The 24,275-nt window shown below is 41.3% G+C and overlaps 1 protein-coding gene across 1 annotated transcript; it reads right to left on the reverse strand.

Annotated features, from left to right (window-relative positions):
• Nucleotides 1-19,821: 19,821 nt before the first annotated feature.
• On the reverse strand, nt 19,822-22,032 carry LOC147443703 (uncharacterized). Its single transcript, XM_086528029.1, has 4 exons — nt 21,709-22,032; nt 21,122-21,648; nt 20,428-21,034; nt 19,822-20,379 (listed from the first exon to the last, which is right to left on the reverse strand). The coding sequence occupies exons 1-4, from the start codon at nt 22,030-22,032 to the stop codon at nt 19,822-19,824; spliced, it is 2,016 nt and encodes a 671-aa protein (XP_086384155.1).
• Nucleotides 22,033-24,275: the final 2,243 nt, after the last annotated feature.

A 24,275-nucleotide genomic window follows, 5' to 3' on the forward strand; every position in this document is an offset into this window, starting at 1 on the left:
TTGGCCAGGAGGCAAAGGGGTCCAATGAGAGTTTAGTTGAATTATTAAATTACCTAAAGCTCTCACAAAAGGGGAAAGGGGGACACATGTCCGAAGGCTATCACTTATGCTGCTTAATTGTCATTGGCTAGTCTTAGGGAGGTCCAATGGGAGGATAGCAAGAGCAAGTAGCAAGAGGGGTCGCCCAAAGGAGAGAGGGGGCTGATTTTTGCAAGGCATTACCACACACACACTCTCACACAGTCTATGTGAGAAGCAAGAAAAAGACTATCTCTTCCCAAGATTTAATGGAGACCTCATCACCTACTCCAAGCTTGTGAGATAGAAGCCTACATCAACACACTCTTGGCATGTGGATGCAAATCCAACCAAGAGCCAAGCTCCAATGCATGCTCATCTTCTCTACCAAGCTAATTACTAAGCTAAACTATGCTAATATGAGTGATTATGTGAGGAGATGTACATCTTTCTCGTAAGATACTCCTTCCTCTCAATCTACTCTCATACCCTGCTAGCTCTCACCATCTTTGAAGGTGTGTGAGGTCTTGGGTCTGAGATCGGGGATAATTGATGTTGTGTTTGCTAAGTGTTTTGCTTAGTGCATGAAGCTTTCATCTTCATTGCACTAGCTAGTCTTGAAGGAACACAAAGAATTGTATTGTACAATGTCTCTCTTGATGGGAGAAACCATAATAGAAAGCCTTTTGGAGGGGGGACCGGCCCCATGCAAATCTGGTCCTCAACTATTGTCAATAGCTTAATTTCTCTCTCTTTTGAAAGTATTGTTCATGCTATCTAACTAGGTGTTATGCTTTTTGTTGCTCTCTCCACCCAAGCGCTCTTGTAATTCTCATTAGGAATCTATTCTAATGAAATGCCCACTATGTTCATGCTAATTTCCGCTACACACAAGTTTTTAGGCCATTAAATGTTACAATATGCATGAGGGATGTCATTGTCTACGCCTTTTGGAGCTTCCCATTTGGCAATCTAGAAAGATGGTATGATCTAAGATGTGTCTTTCCTTTTTTAACCACTACTGTAAAGTCAAACTCCAACAATATGATAAACCATTGTACAATGTGTCTGGTATTGCATGGTTTGTTAACAAGGTATAAGAGGGCTTGATGATCAGTGAAAATAGAAATTGTTCTACAAGGAGATAATGCCAAAACTTTTGAACAACATATATCATCCCTAGCCCTTCTCTTGCAGTGGTAGTGTAGTTCTTTTCAGCACTATTAAGCTGTTTGTTGACATAACAAACTGGGAAATCCATATTTCCTTCTCTTGGCTGAGCCAAGATATATCCTATAGAAAATGCTGAAGCATCAATATGAACATGAAAATATTTTCCCAATCTGGTGCTTTTAATAGTGGAGTGGATATGAGTGCTTTCTTCAACTTTTGAAATGACTCCTCACACTCCTCTGTCCATTCAAATACTACTATAAGTTTATATAAGGGTTGAGCAATGACTGCATACATGTGTATAAACTTCTTACAATAACCATAGTGTCCCATATAGCATTGTACCTACTTTGCATTGTTTGGTCTAGGTTTCATTACAATCACCTTTATAGTATCCAAATTCGTAGATATGCTATTTTCTGAGACAATACCCATGAATACGCACTTTTCTAGGTCAAGGCAGATCCTATACGTTCTTCACTTCTCAAATACTTTTCTAAGTTATTTTGTATGTTCACCTCTCATGAGAGAGTGTACACATAGATCATCTATATAAATTATCAAGAATATCCTCAAGTATCCCTTAAAAGCATGTGTCATTAATCTCTGGAATGTTGCTAGGGAATTAGTCAATCCAAATGACATGACTCTATATGCATATATATCCCATTTTGTGGCAAATGCTGTCTTATATTGATCTTCAGGAGAGATTGCACGTTGATTGTAGCCAAAGAAGTAGGGGGGTTTATCGTTCAATACCCCCCTATATAACATGCATTCGTGGGGTATTAAAAAAAACCCCTCTTTTAATATGTATGAATGAATAAAATGACCCTTTTTAGGGTTTTTTTTTCAAAATTGAATATAAAAACCCCTTATTTTAATGTATCTATGTTAAATTGCTTAAATTTTTTGCATTTTAAAACCCCTATTATTGAACTCACACTATACATTAACATGATTACATAGTGCACCCCCCGAGCCAAAGAAGCCATCTAAGAAGGAATATGCTCATTTGCCTACGACGACAAGTTTTAGAACACGGCCATTGATAGGTAAGGGATAATTATTCCTTATTGTAGTGGCATTAAACTTCTTTAGATTGACACACACTTGAAGTTTACCATTCTCCTCGGGCACTACTACAATTGGAGAGACCCATCCGGTGTGTTCTATCTCGTTGATGAGATCAACTTCCTTCAGTTTATCAATCTCTTAGGCTTGATGTGCTTAGCAAACGTATCATTATACGTGCACTATTTTTGTCGGCTAGGCTTTGCATCACGTTTTAATGGGATCGTGTGTTGGCATATTGTCGGCGGATCTTCTCCCTCTAGGTCTTTATATGACCAAGCAAACACGTCCTTATACTCCTTATATCCGTTACCCTTGTGCTTCATATTCCATAGATACACCATTTTTCATCAGTAGATGACTTGCTGTGTAAGGCCAAGGGCCTGGACGTCTACTTGAATGAGAACTGGGGATCCTAAAGAGGTCTAGTTGAGCCTATATATAGGTGGGGAGGTGGATCACCAAGATAGTCCCCTGGGTCTCTCATTTTGGTATCAGAGCATTACACTATTTTGGGACAAAAAAGGGGTGTGGTCTTGCATGCTCATGCAAGTCGTGGAGAAGGGGGCCATGGAAATGAAGTAAGTTCTACATGTGAGACATCCCCTACACACACACAAGGGGGAAAGACGACCTGCACCAAATCGGTGGCTTTCACTCTCTGCGTGTTTGTGGTGGCCTACTACTCATTTTTTGTCACTTGACGGAGGCCGAAATCACCACCAGATTTTCACTTCTCTGTGATCCTTCTCACTCGGTGCTACCTATTGCTCACAGCCATTGCTTGAGTTGGGGATTTTTGCTTTCTTTTCAAACGTTGAGTGCCCAAGACCATTAACCTTGGCCACTTTTTTTTACCCTAAGGGTGCGTACCCACCTTGGGCACACACCCCATAAACAGGGTTTAAATTCATCAAGCTTGGAGGCATTCTTGTCAAGGCTCGGAAGCATACTACGAAGCCTACTTCAATTATCCCATCAATAATAAAATTCAGTGTAAATTGTAGAAATGTATTTTAAGCCTTACCATCATGCTACTGCACTCCAGAAGTTGACCACCACTAAGTTCTAACTCAACTTTGTGGCGAGAGATAAACTACTGCACCACACCAGTGAGAATCTAGGTTTGTCGTCCTAAGCCTTCCCTAGAGTAGGCCATATGGTTGCACACCATGGGATGAGGTACTAAATTCTACACACTTCTAGAGTGATATATATGGTTGCACACCATGAAGTGGACTACGGTCTACAAGCCAACTCTGTGGTGAGAGAGAAACTACTACACACACGATTTTGACACAACATGCAAAAACAGGTTAGTATTCATCAAACTTGGGTCAGAGATTATACCTAAGTACTGCTCACTGCTAGTGGTCGGTCCATAGATGAAATTGCTTGTGGTCGGAATGTTTTTGATTGAAACCAATGACAATAATGTATAAGTACAAATTTCTATCGAAAACCTTTTCGATCGGGAAAAAAAGTATACGATTATATTATTCTTGATTACCACATATAATGCCATTTTATACGTATCACTTTTGTGATACGGTTGTATAAATGCAACTTAGGTCAGATGTTTGAGGCTTCTGCAAAACATGTGATATTTGCAAGAGAATGGAGAGACCCACTATATCAAATATGGCATCATACCTTTAGAGATATTTATGAAGTGGGGACTAGATTTCAAGGGACCTTTTAAGTAGGTCACACCTAGGAAGAATACGTACGTAGTCATGGTGGAAACATGTTATGTCAGTAAATGGCTAGAAACCAAGGCACTCCCAAACAACACATCCAAGTCAGTATCTTGATTTATAAATGAACATATCATATGTCAATATGGTTGTCCCTTGGAAATAGTTTTAGACCAAGGAATTCATTTCATTAATGAAATTATTCATATCGTGATTGAGATATTCTCTATGAAGGATAAAAAATCTATACTTTATTATCTCATATGCAATCAAGATGATGAGACCCATAACAAGATAGTAAAGACCATTCTAACTAAGATTGTCTAAAAAGAGCCTCATTGGATATACCAAACGGTCTACAAGATCACTACTAAAATGACACTGTTGATAATGGTGTATGGTACAAAGGTTGTAGTCCCATCAAAATTTACAGTTCCTAGTCTCAAAATCACAGTAGCTAAACATGATATGGATTGTAATACAAATTTAAAAAAGAGATTGGATGATTTATTGAAGTTGGATGAGGTCAAACAATGGGAAATGCTAGAACAGGAGGTGTTGTAGCAACAAAGGAAACATTGTGTGAGTTTCAAAAGGAGATATAGTTTTGTTGTATCACTCTAAGTTAGGGCCTAAGAAATTCAATTTGAAAATTGCATGGTTTGACCGTATGAGGACAACTGGGTATTTTCTAATGGCATAGTTAAATTGAAAGATATGTCTAGATTGATGCTACCTAGTGTATTTAATGAGTCAAAGATCAAGTTATATTATTCATCCCCAAAGGAAACCCCAACACAACCTACTAAACTATCAAAAACATCAAATTCTAAAACTCAAAAATCGAACTAATTTTTTTGTAAGATTTGATTTGAATCAGGGTGACCAGAGTTTTGACACTTCAGCTAATTTGGAACCTATCATACATATGCTTCAATAGCTAGACAATTTAAAGGCTCGATGAGATATTAAGTCAATGTGCAAAGTAACCAATGATAATTGGAAGTGCATTGAATGTCAAATATCTTGGGGAAATACAACAATGATCATGAGAAGAATCAACCAAAGAATATTTGCAAATAGTGAATGTTCTTCTCCCAAGGTGCAAATGGAGTGAGGCATTTATGGCTCAAAGTAGAACTATGATGAGATGCATTCGTAACCATAAGTCATTTTTGTTTCCAACCTCTGTAGACACAACACTATCTCCAAAACCTGTAGCCCACCCAAACATGCCACAAAGAAACAAAAGCTTTCGCTTTACCGAAAGAATGTTTGGGATATGATTCAGGGCAAAGTAAAGATTGCATCGAGGAAATTTGAAAATATGAAGGTTGGAGGGTCAGCTGACCTGACAGGCAAGGGTTTAGACAACACTACTGAAATGTCCCTGTCAGGTAGCACTCTAGAAATGGCTATTGATCTTCTATCAAGACGGAGCTAAGGCATCCCACACTAAGGCCACCAAGCCAATAGAGGCAGTCCATGGATTTACCAGCACCACATGAACAGACACATCCCAATCAAAGGCACATCTTGCTTTTAGAGGTCTCCCTAGCAAGTTGCAAGTTTTACCAAAAATTACCCTACTGGGTAAATATAGTGTGACATCCCAAGGCAATTGGTTGTACCCTATGCTTCCCTAATCATGATTTATCATGGTGATATGATAGATGTAGACACTTTGACTGATGGATACATTTCTACGATAAAGATAGGCTAGAATATCATTGTGAAAAATTGCCCAAATGACTAAGATCCAAGGACAAAGGAAGTCTACTAAGCTGGTCCAGATAAAGAAACAGTTGGCATAGAAGATTAGTACCACAACTAAATCGAAACAAGAAGTACAAAATCTCCATAATCTATTGAAGGAAGAACAAGAAAATGGAGAGAAATACACGAAGTCCATCAAAGAGCTGAACAAAGAGTATGAAGGCTTGGAAGCAATCAACTCCAATCTGAATGCTCAGAACAAGAAACTGTTGAGAGATCTACAAAAGACAACCTCTAATTATATGTCATAAAATCTAATATCTGACCAACCCAAATTATTTTCTCATATTAAACTGATCATTTAATGTGGGAGAATAAACGGGAATAAGGGTTAGAATATTGACATGTGCTTATGGATCTATCTCAATACGGGGCCAAAGTTAAAGGGGTCCAAATGAGAGATGGTCTATCAAAGACCAAGGTTAGCTAATGGAGATTAAAGACCTTAGGGTTAGCTTCATTAAAGACCTCCAAAGGTTAGTGTTAAAAGTCCTGAGACCTTAGGCAAGCTAGGGTTGTGCTTGAGGTGGGAACCCGGCGCAAGTTTGAGGTGATTGTCATGCTTGTTGACTAAGGTTCTTGAGGTTCTTGTTGTGCTTGCTGACTAAGGTGATTGAGGTGCTTTTCATGCTTGCTAACTAAGGTGCTTGCAGTGCTTTAGGTGCTTAATGAATAAGGTGCTTGAGAGACTTAAGGTGTTCCCAAAGTCAACCAAAATCCCTACTTATGGGGGGCAGGGGGGGGGGAGCCCTTATTGTAGGGGCATGAGAGAGAACACACACACCTGCATTGAAAGAAGGAACAAGGACACATGTCAAGTTCCTCTCCATGTTGCCCTCATTAGGTGTCTAAAGGGGTCCAATGATAATTTAGCTAATTTAATTAATTGTTTATGCATTTATCAAGTTATTTCTCTCAAAGGGGAAATGGGGACACTTGTCCCAAGGCTAGCGTGGTTGCTTGATATACACTTTGCAGATGATTGGCTCGGCTTGTAGGGGCCCAATCAACTTCCAACGCATGAGCTACAAGGGGGGGTCAACCAAAGCAAGCTGGGGGTGTGCTTGGGGGGTATACCCTCTCTCACACACACTCAAATTTCTCATTCTTTTTCTTGGAAAAGTGTAAGAGATCCATCTCCTTCTCCAAGATTGTTGAGAAGGTGAGAGCCTACACCAACACTCTTGGCTATGGAATGCCAATCCAACCAAGAGCCATGCTTCACTGATTAAGATTTCCATCTTCTTCATCATCATTATCATGCTATGATATGCAAGAAGAGTGATGATAAGTGAGGAACTATCTCTTTCTCGTATGTTATTTCTTCTTCCTCTTCCTTACCCTCATTCCCCGGTAGCTCTCTCCACCTTCAAAGGTGTTTAAGGCCTTGGGACTAAGGCCAGGGATGGTTAATGCTTTTACAAGTTTATGTAATTCTCGTGATCCATGAAGTTTTCCATCTTCATTGCATCACCTAGGTCACAAGGAACACAAAGATTATATTGTACCAAGTCTCTCTTGATGGGAGAATCTACAATACAAAAGCCTTTTGGAGGGGGACCGACTCCACATAAATCTGGACCTCAAATGTTGTCAAGTTCTAACTCTCTCTCTTGCAAAAGTATTGTTCATGCCAAGTTAATGAAGTGTAATGTTTATGTTGCGACCGCTAATTAAGTTCACCCTCTATGCCCTCAAAGTAGTCTCATGAAAATGCTCACTCTAATTCTCTTAATTCCGATATTCTCTTAATGCTCACAACCACTATAGGGTTGCCCAACTCCTAGCTCTGGTAAAGCACATGGACCCAAGGTCACATCAACCATCATAGCATCATTATCTCCTATGTCATCTTTGCTTGATGTGGAAACTCCCTGACCATAGCCCATCATCTCATCATCAATGCAGGCATCCATGCCATGTTGCTGCAAAGCTGCTTCCCAAAAGATACGTTGCTCTTTGTGCAAGGCTACCATATCCTTCAATGGATCTAGTGACTCTATGTCATCATCACATACATCATCGCACCAACTCTCACAAAACTTAGATGTGTCACCATCATAGGTTGCCTCATCCTTGTCCATTTTAGTTTCATTATCTTCACTTTCCGTGCTAGTGCTCAAACTTTCACATTTGTCTACTGCGTCCTTGCCATTTTGCACCATTGGCATGTGTATGCTCTCCAAAATTACTTCACATATTTCATTTGCATCGACTTTTCACATATAGGAATCCACACCTGTATCCAAGCTATTATCCTTGCTAGCATGAGCACTTGCAACTGTGACTTTATGCACATAAAGGTCATCTACACTATCCATACCACGTATTGAAAAAGGGAACTTCATGCCTGTGGCAACGCATAGCTTTCTTTCTTTTTGCAGTGCTATCTTCAATGCTTCCGCATGGAATAAGGCTATTTCTCTTGCACTTTCACTTTAAGGATTGGTCGTAACAAACTCGTGAATACCTGCATTCTTTGGCTATTTGTAAATGCGGAATAAAATTCCTCTTTAGACATGGCTTCCACATGCAATAGAGCATCTTTCCACACTCTCCAAGCATCATCAAATCTTGACCAAAAATCTGTAACAGACTCGTGCTCTTGCATAAACAAACTAGTGACCTGTTTCCATGTATCTTGGTGAGGAATCACCTTTTTAAACCGCTTCAAAAAGCATATCTTAAAGCTGTCCCAATTCACTTTTTCATCCTGTGACAATCTCTCAAACCATTCTCTTGCATTACCTCTGGCCACTAGATTGATAGCTGCAAGCTTTTGCGCCTCACTTGGAACTGCACGGCATAAACATGTCAAGTCGAACTCATATGATGCAAGCCAATCGTCTGCATCCTCAGAAACTGTGAAAATTGATGGTTGGAATGGCACCACCATCATGAAACTGCCTTCAACATCCAAAATTTGTGTACATCACTGCTCAAAATCCAAATTCTGGGTGCACAACCGACAATTTTCAGCTCCCCAGCGGGATCGCCAAAGGATGATGGAGCAAAAGATGTCGTGCGCACACTCACACACCCAGACAACTTAACACAACACAAGGAATTTACTTAAATTCCTCACCTCACTCACTACCACTCAAAAGATCCCTGAAAACTCTACCCACAAGCTCAATTCAAACTCCAATGCCTCGACCTACAAGCCCTTGCCTGCCCGCAGACACTACAAGGTGAGTCGAGGTGATCAACACTTGAAATCACGCTTGATGGTGAAAAAAATATACAAGAAAAACCATCAAAAACCCAAAAAATACAGCGGCAAATGACCACTCTCAAACCATTGCAAAAGCTTCACCAAACTCCAGTCTATTGGACTCTTTGGAGTAGCGCCAACCCTAATGGCGCCGAAACAGGGTCACATAATCTTGCAGAAAGCCGCACCTTCTTCCCTCGTTTCCTTGCACACACACATCCATGGAAACCTCAGAACTTCCACAGACTCTCCCAAGTGCAAAATTGAAGAGAGAAAGCTCTAATTCACTCCTCTACACACTCGAAAACAGGACACGAACGCAACGGGACTGCACTAGACCACCTGTAGGAACCCTGCTTCCTCCCACACACAAAGGGGTGAAAGTGTTGATGTTGCTCTTCAAAAGTCCTCCCTCAGCTGGAACACTCACGCCACCATGAGTGATGTGGCAATTTGAAGCCATTTCAAACCTTTTTTGACCATTTTTTGACCTTTTTTGGCCCAGTTTTGGCCAATTTTGACCCCTAGCGGGCATTTTTCGCAGGAAAAACCCCAAACGGAGTCCAAAATTCACCAAATTTTGCACGCTTGATCCTCGATACCCAAAGAACATTTACACATCCCCACATTCCATTTTTGACCACTTCTAGGGCGATGCACGTATCACCGCAGATCAGGCACCTCAAATAGACAGCTACCGCATGTGTCAAACTTCTCGACCAGGATGAGAGTACCCACACTTGTCACTTGCATTATTTACATTCTAGAAAGCTCAAAAAAATTATCTAGAGCCAAAATAAGCCACTTAGAACCATATCCAAGGCCGCGATACCCTATTCAGGCAGGTACGTATGCTCGACTGCCGACACTCAAGCACGCATATTTACAATGTGCACACGTTGCACCTTTTTTCGAACTTGAAACCACTTTGCAAATCTCCCAAATGCATGTATTTACATATTTTTGTACATATGACCATGCATATAAATGCTACTTTGTACATGCCAAAAGTGATTTATCAACGTCTCAAATCAAAAGGGAGACCTTCTCTAGATCCCATGAGAAAATCAATCCTTGGAATGAACACTGCATTTCTTGCATGTGACCTTGTAATGATTTCTGATTCAATCACTTTGCTGTGGACTTGCTTAAAAATCAAGTGTGTCCCATTACAAAGACCACTTCTTGGATCCAAATTGCGAAGCAACATAACTGGAGCATTTTGTTTCAATTGTAAAACATGAGGTGGAAAACCTCCCCAAAGATCTAAACTATTTACAAACTCACTTGTGAATAAAATTCTATCACAATTTGATTCACACACTAAGCCTGCACTGACATATTCCTTATAAGTACCAGGAAATTGCTGCAAGCCCAAATTGTTTATAGCATCCACCTCCTTGTTCTGTGGAGCCAAAATTGCTCTATCCTTGAAAAAGGTTGCATGGCAAGTCTGTGTTTCAAGGTCTCTATATATGCAAACAACCAATGCTTACAAATTATTTTGTGGTAGCATCATGCAGGCCGACAAAGCCACATTATCAAGTATGCCCCTATCACAAACATGGTCATTACCAATATCAAGTGTCCACTGCACAAACTCTCTTTCAATAACATTACTAAAACAATTGACCACTTGCATATTCTGTGTTAGATGCATGATTTCTTTATGTTGCCAAATGTATGAGTGGCACAAAGATGCATTGACAATGTCTTCTCTTCCCCCTTTACGCACAACAGGTAATATCTGTAATGGAATTGACCTATTTAATTTGAGAGTAGTGGAAATTAATGAGAGTACTTTTGAGAAATGACTTTGTGAGCATAATGGGTGAACATAATTGAAGATAGCAACATAATCATAGCAATTAGTTAACTTGGCATGAACAATACTTTTGCAAGAGAGAGAATTTAGAGAACATGACAACAATTGAGGACCGGATTTATGTGGAGCCAGTCCCCCCTCCAATAGGCAATTGTATTATGATTTCTCCCATTAAGAGAGACTTGTTACAATACAATCTTTGTGTTCCTTGTGACCTAGGTGATGCAATGAAGATGGAAAGCTTCATGCATCACAAACATAACATAAACTTGAAGAAAGATTTAACTATCCCAAGACCTCAAACACCTTCGAAGGTGGAGAGAGCTAGCAGGGAATGAGGGTAGGGAAGAGGAAGAAGAAACATTTCGTAGGAGAAAGAATTAGTTCCTCACTTATCATAACTCTTGTTGCTAGCATACATAATAGCATAGTAATGAAGAAGAAGGAGATGGCAAGCTTAAGCATTGAAGCATGCCTCTTGGTTGGATTTGCACTCCATATCCAAGAGTGTTGGTGTAGGCTCTCAACCTCTACTTGCTTGGAGAAGGAGAGGGAACTCTTGTACTTTGCATAGCACACAATGAGAGTGTTTGTCAGTGTGTGTGGGTGTTGGAGTAGGCTCTCAACCTCTACTTTCTTGGAGAAGGAGAGGGAGCTCTTGCACTTTGCAGAGCACACAATGAGAGTGTTTGTGAGTGTGTGTGGGTGTCGGTGTAGGCTCTCAACCTCTACTTGCTTGGAGAAGGAGAGGGATCTCTTGCACTTTGCATAGCACAAAATGAGAGTGTTTGTGAGTGTGTGTGGGTGAGTATACCCCCTAAGAAACCCCCTAGATTTCTTGGGTCGACCCCCCCTTGTAGCTCATGCTTGAAGCTCATTGGACCCCTCCAGGCCTAGCCAATCACAAGCAGGAGGCATTACAAGCAGCAAGGGTAGCCTTGAGACAAGTGTCCCCCTTTCCCCTTTGAGAGAGAGGGCTAGATAAATGCTAAATCATTTAATTAAATCTCCTAAATTATTATTGGACCCCTTGGGTGGCCAACCAATAGGGTTCAGACACACCATGAGGGCAACATGAGGAGGAACTTGACAAGTGTCCCTTTTGCTTTATTTGTACCATGCATGCCTTGTGTGAGTGTGTGGGTGTTCTCTCTGATCCCCCCTCATGTAGGGCTTGCCCCCTCCTTGTAGGGATTGAATATTTGACTTTTTGACACCTCAAGCCCCTCATGCATAGGCCCATTTCCCACCACAAGCTTGGCTCATAAGCACTTTAAGCTTGGACTGGGTTCTCACCTCAAGTGAAACCTTAGCATCTCAAGCATGTCAAGCACCTCAAGCATCTCAATAATTAAGCACCTCAAGCATCTCAAGCACCTCAATCATCAAGCACCTCAAGCACCTTAGTCATAAAGCATGACAAGCAGGACCAGCACCTCGAGCTAGGTCGAGTTTCCGCGCCTCAAGCTCAGCCCTAGGTTACCTAAGGTCAAAGGCCTTTTACACACATTATTGGAGGTCTTCAATGAAGCTAACCCTAAGGTCTTATGCTCCATTTGTTAGCCTTGCTCTTTGATAGACCATCTCTCATTTGGGACCCTTTACCATTGGCCCCGTGTTGAGATAGATCTATAAGCACATGTCTATATCTTAACACTTGTTCCCGTTTATTCTCCCACATTAAGTGATCAATTTAATATGAGAAAATCATTTGGGTTGGTTAGATATTAGATATTAGATTTTATGACATTACCTCTCTCTTGAAATCATAGTCGTCCTCGACTATGAGGTAGAAGAGATAAAGCCTTAGTCATTAGTCAATTTTACTTAGCGGGTAGAGGATCCCTTTTTACCCTACGACATCTTTCCAAGATGGATGACTAATCCATTTGGTGCTTGGGAGACATAGCTGCCGCAAGCATGTGTGCTCTTTAGTCCATTTCATTCTCCCAAAGTAGAGTGACAAATTCTACTTGGTGTTTGAGAGACGTTGTCATCACAAACATGATTCTAAGCATGCATACTAGTTAAATTTGTGCACAATTAAAAAGAGGACTAGTCTTATAAGACAAAAACATGAGTCATTTAAAAGAAATTTTTACATTTTCTTACTCTAATGTAGCATTGTAAGCATTGACAAGGTTCATACTATCCCTGAGCTGTATTCCTTGCATCCATCTAGCATCTTCAAAAGGATAATTTTTGAACTTAATAAGATACCGTCGGATAATCTTACCATGTCCTAGTACCTGGTCTTCATGCCGAAGGACAGCTTCGGGTTGTAGCACCTCTTCTTGGTCTTCAACTTCGGGAGGGTCTTCAATAATTGGTTCAGTTGGTGGCTCTCCTTCGTAGGGCTTAAGTAGGCTTACATGAAAGGCATTGTGTATGAGCCAATGGTTGGGCAACTTGAGTTGATAAGACGTCTCATTGATGGGCTTCAAGATTTGGAAAGGACCATAGTATCTTTTTGCTAGTTTAGCATAATACTTTTGATGGCCCGTAGGATTTTTGCCCGTCGTTTGCCTTACTCAAGCCTTAGGAAACTTGAGTAAGACCCAATCATTTTCTTTGAACATTAAGGCTCTTTTGTGCTTATCAGCAGCAGCAGCTTTTTGCCTTTGTTGAGAGATGGATATAGCCTCCCTAATCTTTTGAAAAGCTTCTTGTAGGTCACGGCTATACTCATCGGTGGCGAAGATCTTCCCATGTACTTTGATTAGCAAGGGACTTTTAGGTCTTCCCTCAATGATCTCAAAAGGTGCTTTTCCCGTAGAAGTATGTATAGTATTATTGTAGGCATACTCTACAAGAGGTAAGTACTTTTCCCATTGTGAGCGTTGATCTACTTCGGTAACATAAGTCTTGAGTAGATTGAGTATCGTAAGATTGGCTATCTCACTTTGGCCATCTGTTTGTGGGTGATAGGCCGAAGAGAAATTTAATCTTGTTCCTAGATTTTCAAAGAGACCTTTCCAGAAATTACTTGTCATTATAGGATCTCTATCTGACACGATGGATGTGGGTAATCCATGGTGCTTGAAAATCTGAGATATGAAGAGAGTTTCCATTTGATGTGCCTTAATAGTCTTTTTGACAGGAATAAAATGTGATTGCTTGCTGAACCTGTCAACTATTGTCCATATTTCTGTATTACCATGGATAGACTTGGGTAATCCAAAGATGAAATCCATGGATATACTCTCCCATGGTGAATTTGTAATAGGCAATGGATAAAGTAATCCAGGTTGCTTCCCTCTATCATACTTGGTCTTTTGGAATACTACACATTTTGAAACATACTCTTGTATGTCCACTTTCATGGTAGGCCAATAGAAGTACGTCTCTACTCCTCTGAGAGCAGGTTGAATACCTCTGTGCCCCGCATATGGAGGAGCATGGGATTCATACATAACTTTCTCACGAAGGGAATGGGTAACACATAGCCTATTGCCGTGGAGAAGATAACCATCCTGCAAGGTGAATGGTTCCTCTTTCTTCCCCGAAGCAATGGCTGACATTATGTCTCTAAAGTCAGGGTCAGTAGCATACTCATCTATCATAGAGGATAGATCATTGTGAGTAGCTATAGAAAACGCATTACCTTTGTGCATTGGCCACTTGATTGTGCTTACTTGCTATGTGAGCAATATGGAAATTAAATTGCGAAAGAAAATTTTCCCACCTCATTTGTTTGTCGGAAATCTTGGTTTGCGTCATGAAATACTTGAGACTTTGGTGGTCGGTTCGTAGGATAAATGGAGACCCCAATAGGTAGTGCTTCCATGTGTCTAGGACATGTAGAACAACTAAAAGCTCTTTCTCATAAATGCCCAAGACTCTTTCATCAACATTGAGCCTTCGGCTCTCATATGCTATGGCATGCCCTTCTTGAAGCAAAACGGCTCCAAGGCAATCACCACAAGCATCACATTGGACCTCAAATGGCTTTGAGAGATCCGGAAGCACGAGGACTGGTTGGGAAGTAAGCTTCTCTTTGAGCTTTTCAAAAGCATTTTGCTCCTTAGCAGTCCATACAAAATTAATGTTCTTCTTAGTTAAGTCGTGTAGTGGTCCTGCTACTTGAGAGAATTTTGCTATGAAGCGTCTATAGTATGCGCACATACCAACAAAGTTTCTTAGCTCATGTAGATTTCTTGGGTTAGGCCATGCTTTTATTACCTCTAACTTTGATGGATCCATTCGGATACCATCTTTAGAGATAATATGACCTAGGTATTGAATCTCTTGAAGGAAGAATTCGCTTTTCTTTTGGTTGAGAAAAATCTTGTTCTCCCTCAATGCTTGAAAAATCACTTGGAGATGTTGCTTATGTTCCTCCAAAGACTTGGAGTAGATGATGATATCATCAAAGACCACTCCAGTGAATTTGCGGTATGGTCTAAAAATTTTCTCCATCAAACGATTGAACGTAGTTGGTGCATTAGTCAAGCCAAAAGGCATGACTAGATATTCATAAAGACCAAACGTTGTGCGAAACGCGGTCTTTAAGATATCTTCATCCACTATCCTTATTTGATGATAGACACTCTTAAGGTCAATCCTACTGAAGTAGGTAGAGCCTTGTAGCTTATCAAACAGATCTTCTACCCGAGGTACGGGAAATCTGTTTTTGATAGTGATGGTTTAGTGCTCGATAGTCCACACACATACCGTATGTACCATCTTTCTTTTGCACTAAAAGAACTGGAGAACAAAAGGGAGAGGAACTAGGCCTCACCATCCCTCTACCAGCTCTTGTACTTGCCTCATGATCTCCTCTTGTTGAGCTTGTGAGACTCGATAAGGAGGCTTGTTAGGTGGTGAGCTTCCAGGAAGGAGCTCAATGCGATGGTCATCATCTCCTCGTTTTGGAGGTAAGTCCATAGGGATATCATCGATGAACACATCTTGGAATCCTTTTAGAAAATTAGACAAGTCTAACTCTTCTTGATTCCTACCATTTACATTTGATGAAACATTAGTATCTTTTAGAGACTCTTTGACAAAAATCATGTACGCAGAAACTGAGCTCTTCATTGACTTATCAAAAGCAAGAGGATTTACAAGTGGAATAGTGCGACCACGCTCACTAGCATCTATATACATGTTCTTTCCCCTGTAGGTGAAGTAGATTCTCCTTTCAGGGAACTTCATGTTGGAAGCCATGCGATGAAACCATGGTGCCCCTAGGATAACATCCTCATGTTGGAGAGGAGAGATGAAGAAGTCTTCTTTGTTGACATAGCTTTGGACATGAAGCCTCAACTTCCCAATCAAGGGAGTAACAGAGGCTTGTTGTCCCTTGAAATCTGCATCAGCCACTACTATATCTCCCATCTCAAAAGCTTGAATGCCCAACTTGGTGGCCAACTCCGTTGATATGAAGTTGAGAGTAGAGCCAGGGTCAAACAAGATGAAGGCATCATGCTCTCTTACCTTTCCCCAAGAATAGGAAAGTGATGATCCTTTGCAATGAGCGTCCTCTTTTGGAGCTTCGATGGTGGAAGCCCTAGGAGTCTCATTGCGAATATTCTTCTTGGGGCAAGAACGATAGCCATGTCCTTGCTCCCCACACTTGAAACACTTATGGTACTTGCGAAAATCTTCAAGCTCTTCAGGAGAGAGTTTGTTTTTACCTTTGTAAACTCCCTTCTCCTTGGACCGATTGTTGTTGTTGTTGGAATTGGCTTGGGAAGTATTTTGAACATTGGTTTTCCCCTTTGCATCATTTTTGTCTTTGTTTTCCATGGGCTTGACATTACGTCTAGCCCCTTGATGGAAATTGATGCGTGAAGCAACCATGGTGTGATGGATTACTTCGCTAATAGTACCAGGCCATTGAGAGTTGATGTATTCGGCCATCTCTTCAGGTAATCCCGCACAGAATTGCTTCCTTTGCTCGGCAAAGTCTATCTTTTGAAAGATAGTAGCCTTGAGATGTAAATCCCAAAACTTGTCCACATATTTGTGGATAGACTCATGGAAGAGGAGCTTCAAGCTGCGCCATTCGGTAAGCACTTTGTCCTTTGCATCGCTTGCAAGGAATTGCTTCATGATGGAAACTCGTAGAGTTTTCCATGTCTTTGGGGCTTCACCATTGCCACGAAGGCTAGCCCACCATTGGCGAGCTGATTTTTAAAAGTGCATAGCTACATGGCGTATCTTGGAGGACTCTGTGAAGCCCTCATCTCCAAAGGCCGCATCAAATTGCTGGATGAAGGCCAACACTTTGTCAGTAGCACCGAAGGTGCCATCGTAGGTGAGAAAAGAGATACTCTTTCATCCCTCCTTGAACTTCTTTAGCTTTTGTGACCTTCGCCATGCAGGAAATGATTTGCGATGTCCTCCCCTCTTGTATTCTCTAGGAGAATAGCCATAACTTTCATCGGAAGAGGAGGAAGGTGAAGAAGAAGGAGAAGAGGGTGACCTCTTCCTAGCCCTTTTCTTCCTTTGTTTCCTCTCTTGCCTTTCAGAGTGATGAGAAGAAGGACTATGTGTTGATCTTTTCCTCTTGGGAGGAGTGAGCGATCGTCTAGACCGCCGTCTTCGTGGAGCTATATCTTCAGAGGAACTTAAACTTTCATTGCTTTCTTGCCCTTTGGATTCCTCCTCTCGAATGGGAGAGAGTATTCTTTTGGGGGTCTCCTCAAGAGGCCTCCTAAGCTCTCTCTCCTCTTGAAGAGGAAGGGAAATTCCATAAGCACGAAGTTGTTGAGTAACTTCGGCTTGCAAAGCAGGGTTGCCCATAGCTTGCTGCAACCTAGTAACGAGATAATTCACAAACATGGGAGCATCATCATTAGCACCTTCATGTGCAAAATCAAAGCTATCAATGTTCGCTATACTCTCTTGATTATTGTCAGCCATGTTAACAAAATTTATGTATGTACTTAGTGTATGGTTTGGCAATTCAAAACCTTGGTTGCCACTCCTCTTAGCCTTTGAAAATCGGCTCTTAAGTATCTACACCCACGGCTCGAAGTGGTTAATTATAGAGAGTAGAGGAGTAAGTCTAACATAGCAGAGTTGCCGAGGGCTAGCTCCTTTCGGACTTCTTATGGCTCAATAAAGTCTAAAAAGACTCCATTATTAAGTCCAAAGCTCACGAGGTGTGCACCATCCCCCACATAGTGGGCTCAACAAAATCGATAATAGATCCCAGTTCCACTTACCCTAATATAATTAACAACATCAACCATTTATAGGCTACTTAAGGACTTCTCTTCTTAAGCAAAAAAAGAGAAACCAAATGCTCTGATCCAATGTAATGGAATTGGCCTATTTAATTTGAGAGTAACGGAAGTTAATGAGAGTACTTTTGAGAAATGACTTTGTGAGCATAATGGGTGAACATAATTGAAGATAGCAACATAATCATGGCAATTAGTTAACTTGGCATGAACAATACTTTTGTAAGAGAGAGAATTTAGAGAACATGACAATAGTTGAGGACCGGATTTATATGGAGCCGGTCCCCCCTCCAATAGGCATTTGTATTATGATTTCTCCCATTAAGAGAGACTTGTTACAATACAATCTTTGTGTTCCTTGTGACCTAGGTGATGCAATGAAGATGGAAAGCTTCATGCATCACAAACATAACATAAACTTGAAGAAAGCTTTAACTATCCCAAGCCTCAGTCCCAAGACCTTCAACACCTTCGAAGGTGGAGAGAGCTAGCAGGGAATGAGGGTAGGGAAGAGGAAGAAGAAACATTTCGTAGGAGAAAGAAATAGTTCCTCACTTATCATAACTCTTGTTTCTAGCATATATAATAGCATAGTAATGAAGAAGAAGGAGATGGCAAGCTTAAGCATTGAAGCATGCCTCTTGGTTGGATTTGCACTCCATATCCAAGAGTGTTGGTGTAGGCTCTCAACCTCTACTTGCTTGGAGAAGGAGAGGGAGCTCTTGCACTTTGCATAGCACACAGTGAGAGTGTTTGTGAGTGTGTGTGGGTGAGTATACCCCCTAAGAAACCCCCTAGCTTTCTTGGTCGACCCCCCCTTGTAGCTCATGCTTGAAGCTCATTGGACCCCTCCAGGTCTAGCCAATCACAAGCGGGAGGCATTACAAGCAGCAAGGGTAGCCTTGAGACAAGTGTCCCCCTTTCCCCTTTGAGAGACATGGCTAGATAAATGCTAAATCATTTAGTTAAATCTCCTAAATTATTATTGGACCCCTTGGGTGGCCAACCAATAGGCTTCAGGCACACCATGAGGGCAACATGAGGAGGAACTTGACAAGTGTCCCTTTTGCTTTATTTGTACCATGCATGCCTTGTGTGAGTGTGTGGGTGTTCTCTCTCATCCCCCCTCATGTAGGGCTCGCCCCCTCCTTGTAGGGATTGAATCTTTGACTTTTTGACACCTCAAGCCCCTCATGCATAGGCCCAGTTCCCACCACAAGCTTGGCTCATAATCACTTTAAGCTTGGGCTGGGTTCTCACCTCAAGTGCAACCTTAGCATCTCAAGCATGTCAAGCACCTCAAGCATCTCAATAATTAAGCACTTCAATCATCAAGCACCTCAAGCACCTTAGTCATCAAGCATGACAAGCACCTCGAGCTAGGTCGGGTTCCCGCACCTCAAGCTCAGCCCTAGCTTACCTAAGGTCAAAGGACTTTTACACACATTATTGGAGGTCTTCAATGAAGCTAACCCTAAGGTCTTATGCTCCATTTTTTAGCCTTGCTCTTTGATAGACCATCTCTCATTTGGGCCCCTTTACCATTGGCCCCGTGTTGAGATAGATCTATAAGCACATGTCTATATCTTAACACTTGTTCCTGTTTATTCTCCCACATTAAGTGATCAATTTAATATGAGAAAATCATTTGGGTTGGTTAGATATTAGATATTAGATATTAGATTTAATGACAATATCTATCTAAAATCACCACCAAGGAGGAGAACCTTTCCACCAAACAACATGTCATTTTTCATGACATCTCTTAGTGTCTTATCAAGAGCCTCAAAAGCGTGTCTATGAGCCATGGGGGCTTCATCCCATATGACCAGTGAACTCATTCGAAACAACTCAGCAAGCTGGCTGTTTACTGTTACATGTGGACTCAGAAGTTATATCAATAGGGATCTTGAATCTAGAGTGTGCAGTCCTTCCATTGTCGAGAAGTTGTGCTACAATCCCAGACGATGCACATGCCAAAGCAACTTTGGACTCTCCACGTATCCAAGCGAGCAATGCATTGTAGAGATAAGTCTTTCCCGTTCCACCTGGCCCATCCAAGAAAAAAACAGTCCCTCTGCTCATGTTAGATGCTTGTAAAACCCGATTGTAAGCTTCCCTTTTCCCAACATTGAAAGATGATTCCATTCTAGCAGACAATACTCTTTGTTCCTCTCTGTTATACATGAACTCTTCAGCAAGCACTCCATGCTCACTCATAGTTTGCAGTGTGTGATCCACCCGGGGAATTCCAGAATAATCCGAGAGCCTCTTTCCATAGTGTTGAAGTAGTGTCTCTAAGTTTGATAAAGCTTGGTTTGGAGCCATGTGTTCACAGATATTCGCATCATTTGTGCGAACCCTGATATGATATACATGGTCCTCAGAAAGCTCCTTACAGAAGCGATTCTACAATGCACCAGGATGTATTGGATCACAAAAAACCAAAATGACTACAAACAGCCGGCGCAATTGTTGCCATGTTTGTTGAAAAGAAGCTTCTTCCAAACAAAGAAACCATTCATCATCAACTTGCAGTAATCCTCGTGCATTACATGTTTCTTTAAATGTGTCATATACTTGTCCATTGAAGGTTCTAATATCCTCAAAAGACTTACATCCTTTGCACATGTTGAGTAACATACGCAAATAGTACAAATCTCCAGCATTGGGAACAATGTGGTACATTCTTCCAATCATGTCACCAATATGTCTTTGAGTCCATGTTCTACTTGCTGGCTTCCAAACCCACTTTGTTGGGAAGTCTATGTACAACAAATCGTTGGCCTCTGGATATCGTTGATTTGCAACAAACCACTCAGTGAGCGTTGTCTTTTTGCTGACCTCTCCCTCCACCACACTCTGTACAGTCACTTTGTCGCTGAAGATGACTTGATTTTGATGAGGCAAGTGAACTTGGAGCCGTTGTATGTCAGGTTTCTCTTGATGCATATGAAACCCAAGTATACGCCAGATAGCCTCAGATGCTGATACATATCGTGAATTAAGATAGTTTGTAACTTCATTTAGAAGCCCTTCACTTCCTTGTAGAACAACAGTGGCCCTGTCATGTCCCTTATACACTTACTTGTAGAGATATTTCATAGCGGATATAGTGGAGCAAACCTCCACATTGATATGTGCATTGTACCTTATTGACAAAAATGGATTGTATGGAACAATCCATTTATTACACATTTGTACTTTATTACGAACAGTGTAATTTCCATCATCCCTCCTCATGTACGTTGGGTATCCATCCCTAGCCACAGTAGTCGACGCGCTGAAGCTTCGAGGATATTTAAACCTGCACTTTCCATCTTTCATACATGGAGCATTCTTATTCAAGTTTCCACACGGGCCATGCACATTACACCGACTGATAACATCATACAACTTTGGAAAAATTACTTTATCAGGAAGCTCTGCACACACAATCTTATCATAATGCAATGTCTCTGTTGGCTTATGCTCAGATGCAAGTATCAATAGAATGTGAGCATGAGGAAGGCCTCTCTTTTGGAACTCAATCACAGAAATGTGTCCAATGACCTTACCAAAAATAGCTCTCTTAATCAGCAAGCCCATCAAATCCTTGAACTTATGGTAGAAAACACGGGCAGTAAGATCAGGACGATCATTGGATGTCTGTCCAGGCAGTAATGCATCCTGTATCTCCTTCCATCCAAGATTTCATGTGAATGTAATGAAGAGATCAGGTTTTCCTCTCTTGCGTACAATTGCCATGGCATCTTGGTATAGCTGGTGCATATAGCGAGGGCCACCAACATACAAAGAAGGCAATACAACCCTTCTTCCAACATTAGCACCCAATAACAGTTCTCTATCATCCCTTGCTCCATCTCTTGCTCCAACCATATCTGTCAAGCCTTGATACACCTCACTGCGAAGTTCACTTTGATGATTACAAACCCACAAAAGCCTCAACTCCTCCATACAACTATATGCATCAACAATATATTGTTGCAGTAGCCTACCACCACGTAAAAGACATTGTGTTGTGTCATCTCTAATTTGCAATCTATACTTGTAGAAATCCATGGTAGAAATATACTTTGTAGTTCCATTTACTCCCTCTCTGTTTACTTCCGTTGTGTTCACTTGGGGTATGTAAGGATTCCAACCTTCTTCACCATTTGGAAATAGCAACACATATAATAGAGGTATGTATGACCATGGCAATTTGAGATTCTTTTTAGACCACCACCCAAAAGATTCAACACAATATCACGATGGCCAATGTTTCTCTCTTCACCCCGACAGGCATGATTGTAGCAACTTCCACACTTGTTGGAGCAACATATTGCCAGCCATTTGTACGCTTCTCAGTAATGACCATCCTAATCTCTGGAATATTGGAAGTTTGGACCATTGTAGCAAACCCCCTAAAAGCTTGAACATATGGATTTACTCGATGCATCATCGATTGCAAGATTTCCAAAACATCTGGTTTGAGTTTTGAAACGTGACTCATTCTGTTTTGCAACTCATTCTCAGTGTCAAAAAAATACAACTGAGCAAAGCGAGGGATTTGACCTGATCGCTCTTCTGGCATCAATGGACCAATGTTATGATAAATAAACCCATGCACCTTGAAGGTATAGATTCCTTTTCTTTGGCAGAGAGATTCATCTATATGAGCTCCCAAAGAAGCAAATGCCAACACACTATTGTATGCTCTGATATGTTTCAAGAATTTTCTACTTCTAGTATTGCCCCCGTGCATCAATTCCCTTAATTCTAAAGGAGGTTCACTTAATGGCGGCAAAGAAACATTTCCTGAGTTGCAACAACTCTTCCCCACAAATGTGCGAATGGTCTTTGCTTCTGTTCTCCAAGTTAAAGCACCACAAAAGGAACATGCAAAATCCAAGTTGCCTATGTTGTGAAGAATACACTTTTCATGAGAAAGAGACAACATAGAGATATGCATCAAGGAAGTGGTCTCAGAATATAAGTAGGTGATAGATAGACAAAGTGTCTCAACTTTGGAGTAATCTCCCTCTCTAGAGACAATTATAGGCTCCTCAAGAACATCTCCATTATTGGCTTCCAAATTGTCTTCCGCTTCAATCCTTACATAACTTTGCGAGAGACTTGACTCGTTATCTACATCCATCGCAATCCTTCCCTGAGGAAATTCATTGCATCGATTCACGTTTATCAAATGGTGGAAATCTTGCAAGCGAGTCACTTCAATCTCACCCAGAGAACGTCGAACTCTATCTCACGCTGTTGCACGTCGCGTAGCTCAAGAGGCTTGACATATCCTACTACGTCTTGCATGTCCAGGAGACAACACCTTTGGACCAATAGCCATCTGTCCAAAAAAGAACTCTTATAAGTACTCACAGATATATACAAGTTAGTATCTAGAGAATTAAGAAGAGAGTATGGAGAAGAAAGGATTTCCCAACTACGTCTATCTTTCTTTGAAGGAGTCAGTGAGAGGAGGCTTGCCAACCCACATGGTAAATGTCTATATACTTCCATATCTGTCTCTCTATATCTCATCTAACTACTACTAAGGATATAATTGGGGGAGCGAGTCCATCCGATTAGCCCATTGACGATTGTCGATTAAGGCCTGGGTTTCAGCCAACAAATTTCCATTGCGGTTACAACGCGCCAGTCTGCACGTCAACCGGGATCTCGCAGTCAATGCAGATGTGCCAAGTTAACCCATTATCGATCGACCCGTTATTGGCCATTTTGGCAACCCACATCAAGACGGATTCAAAGGTGCATCCAAATCAACCCCGAGGTGCTTCATTATGAAGAGTTACCATGGTGACAGGTTAAGGCCGGAGTTTCAGTCGGCAATTTTCCATTGCAGTTACAACGCGTCAGTTTGCACGTCAGTCGGATTCCCGCAGTCGATGCAGATGTGCCAAGTTAACCCATTATTGGCCATTGGCAACCTGCATCAAGACAGATTCAAAGGTGCATCCAAATCATCCCCGAGGTGCTTCATTATGAAGAGTTACCATGGTGACAAGTGCCCATTTGAGTTGGTAGAGTTGCATTGAGGCTTGAATTGTTGTGTACATTCCATTTACGCAATCAAAAGCAAATACCACATTGGCAATGGTGTGCATGTGATTGCATTGGGAGAGACACTCTTGCTTTGCATCTGCCAAAAATAGACCAGAGCTTCTTGACCCTACCCAAATTGGGCATATCTGGCAATCAATGCATTCAAAGAGACGGCCTCCTATATAGGAATCTCTCTCCCACTTTTTGTGCTTTATGAAGTGCTTCACATTTGTCATACCTAGAAAGAA

Source organism: Adiantum capillus-veneris, chromosome 13, assembly GCF_014529385.1.
Source record: "Adiantum capillus-veneris isolate H3 chromosome 13, ASM1452938v2, whole genome shotgun sequence".
NCBI lineage: Eukaryota > Viridiplantae > Streptophyta > Polypodiopsida > Polypodiales > Pteridaceae > Adiantum > Adiantum capillus-veneris.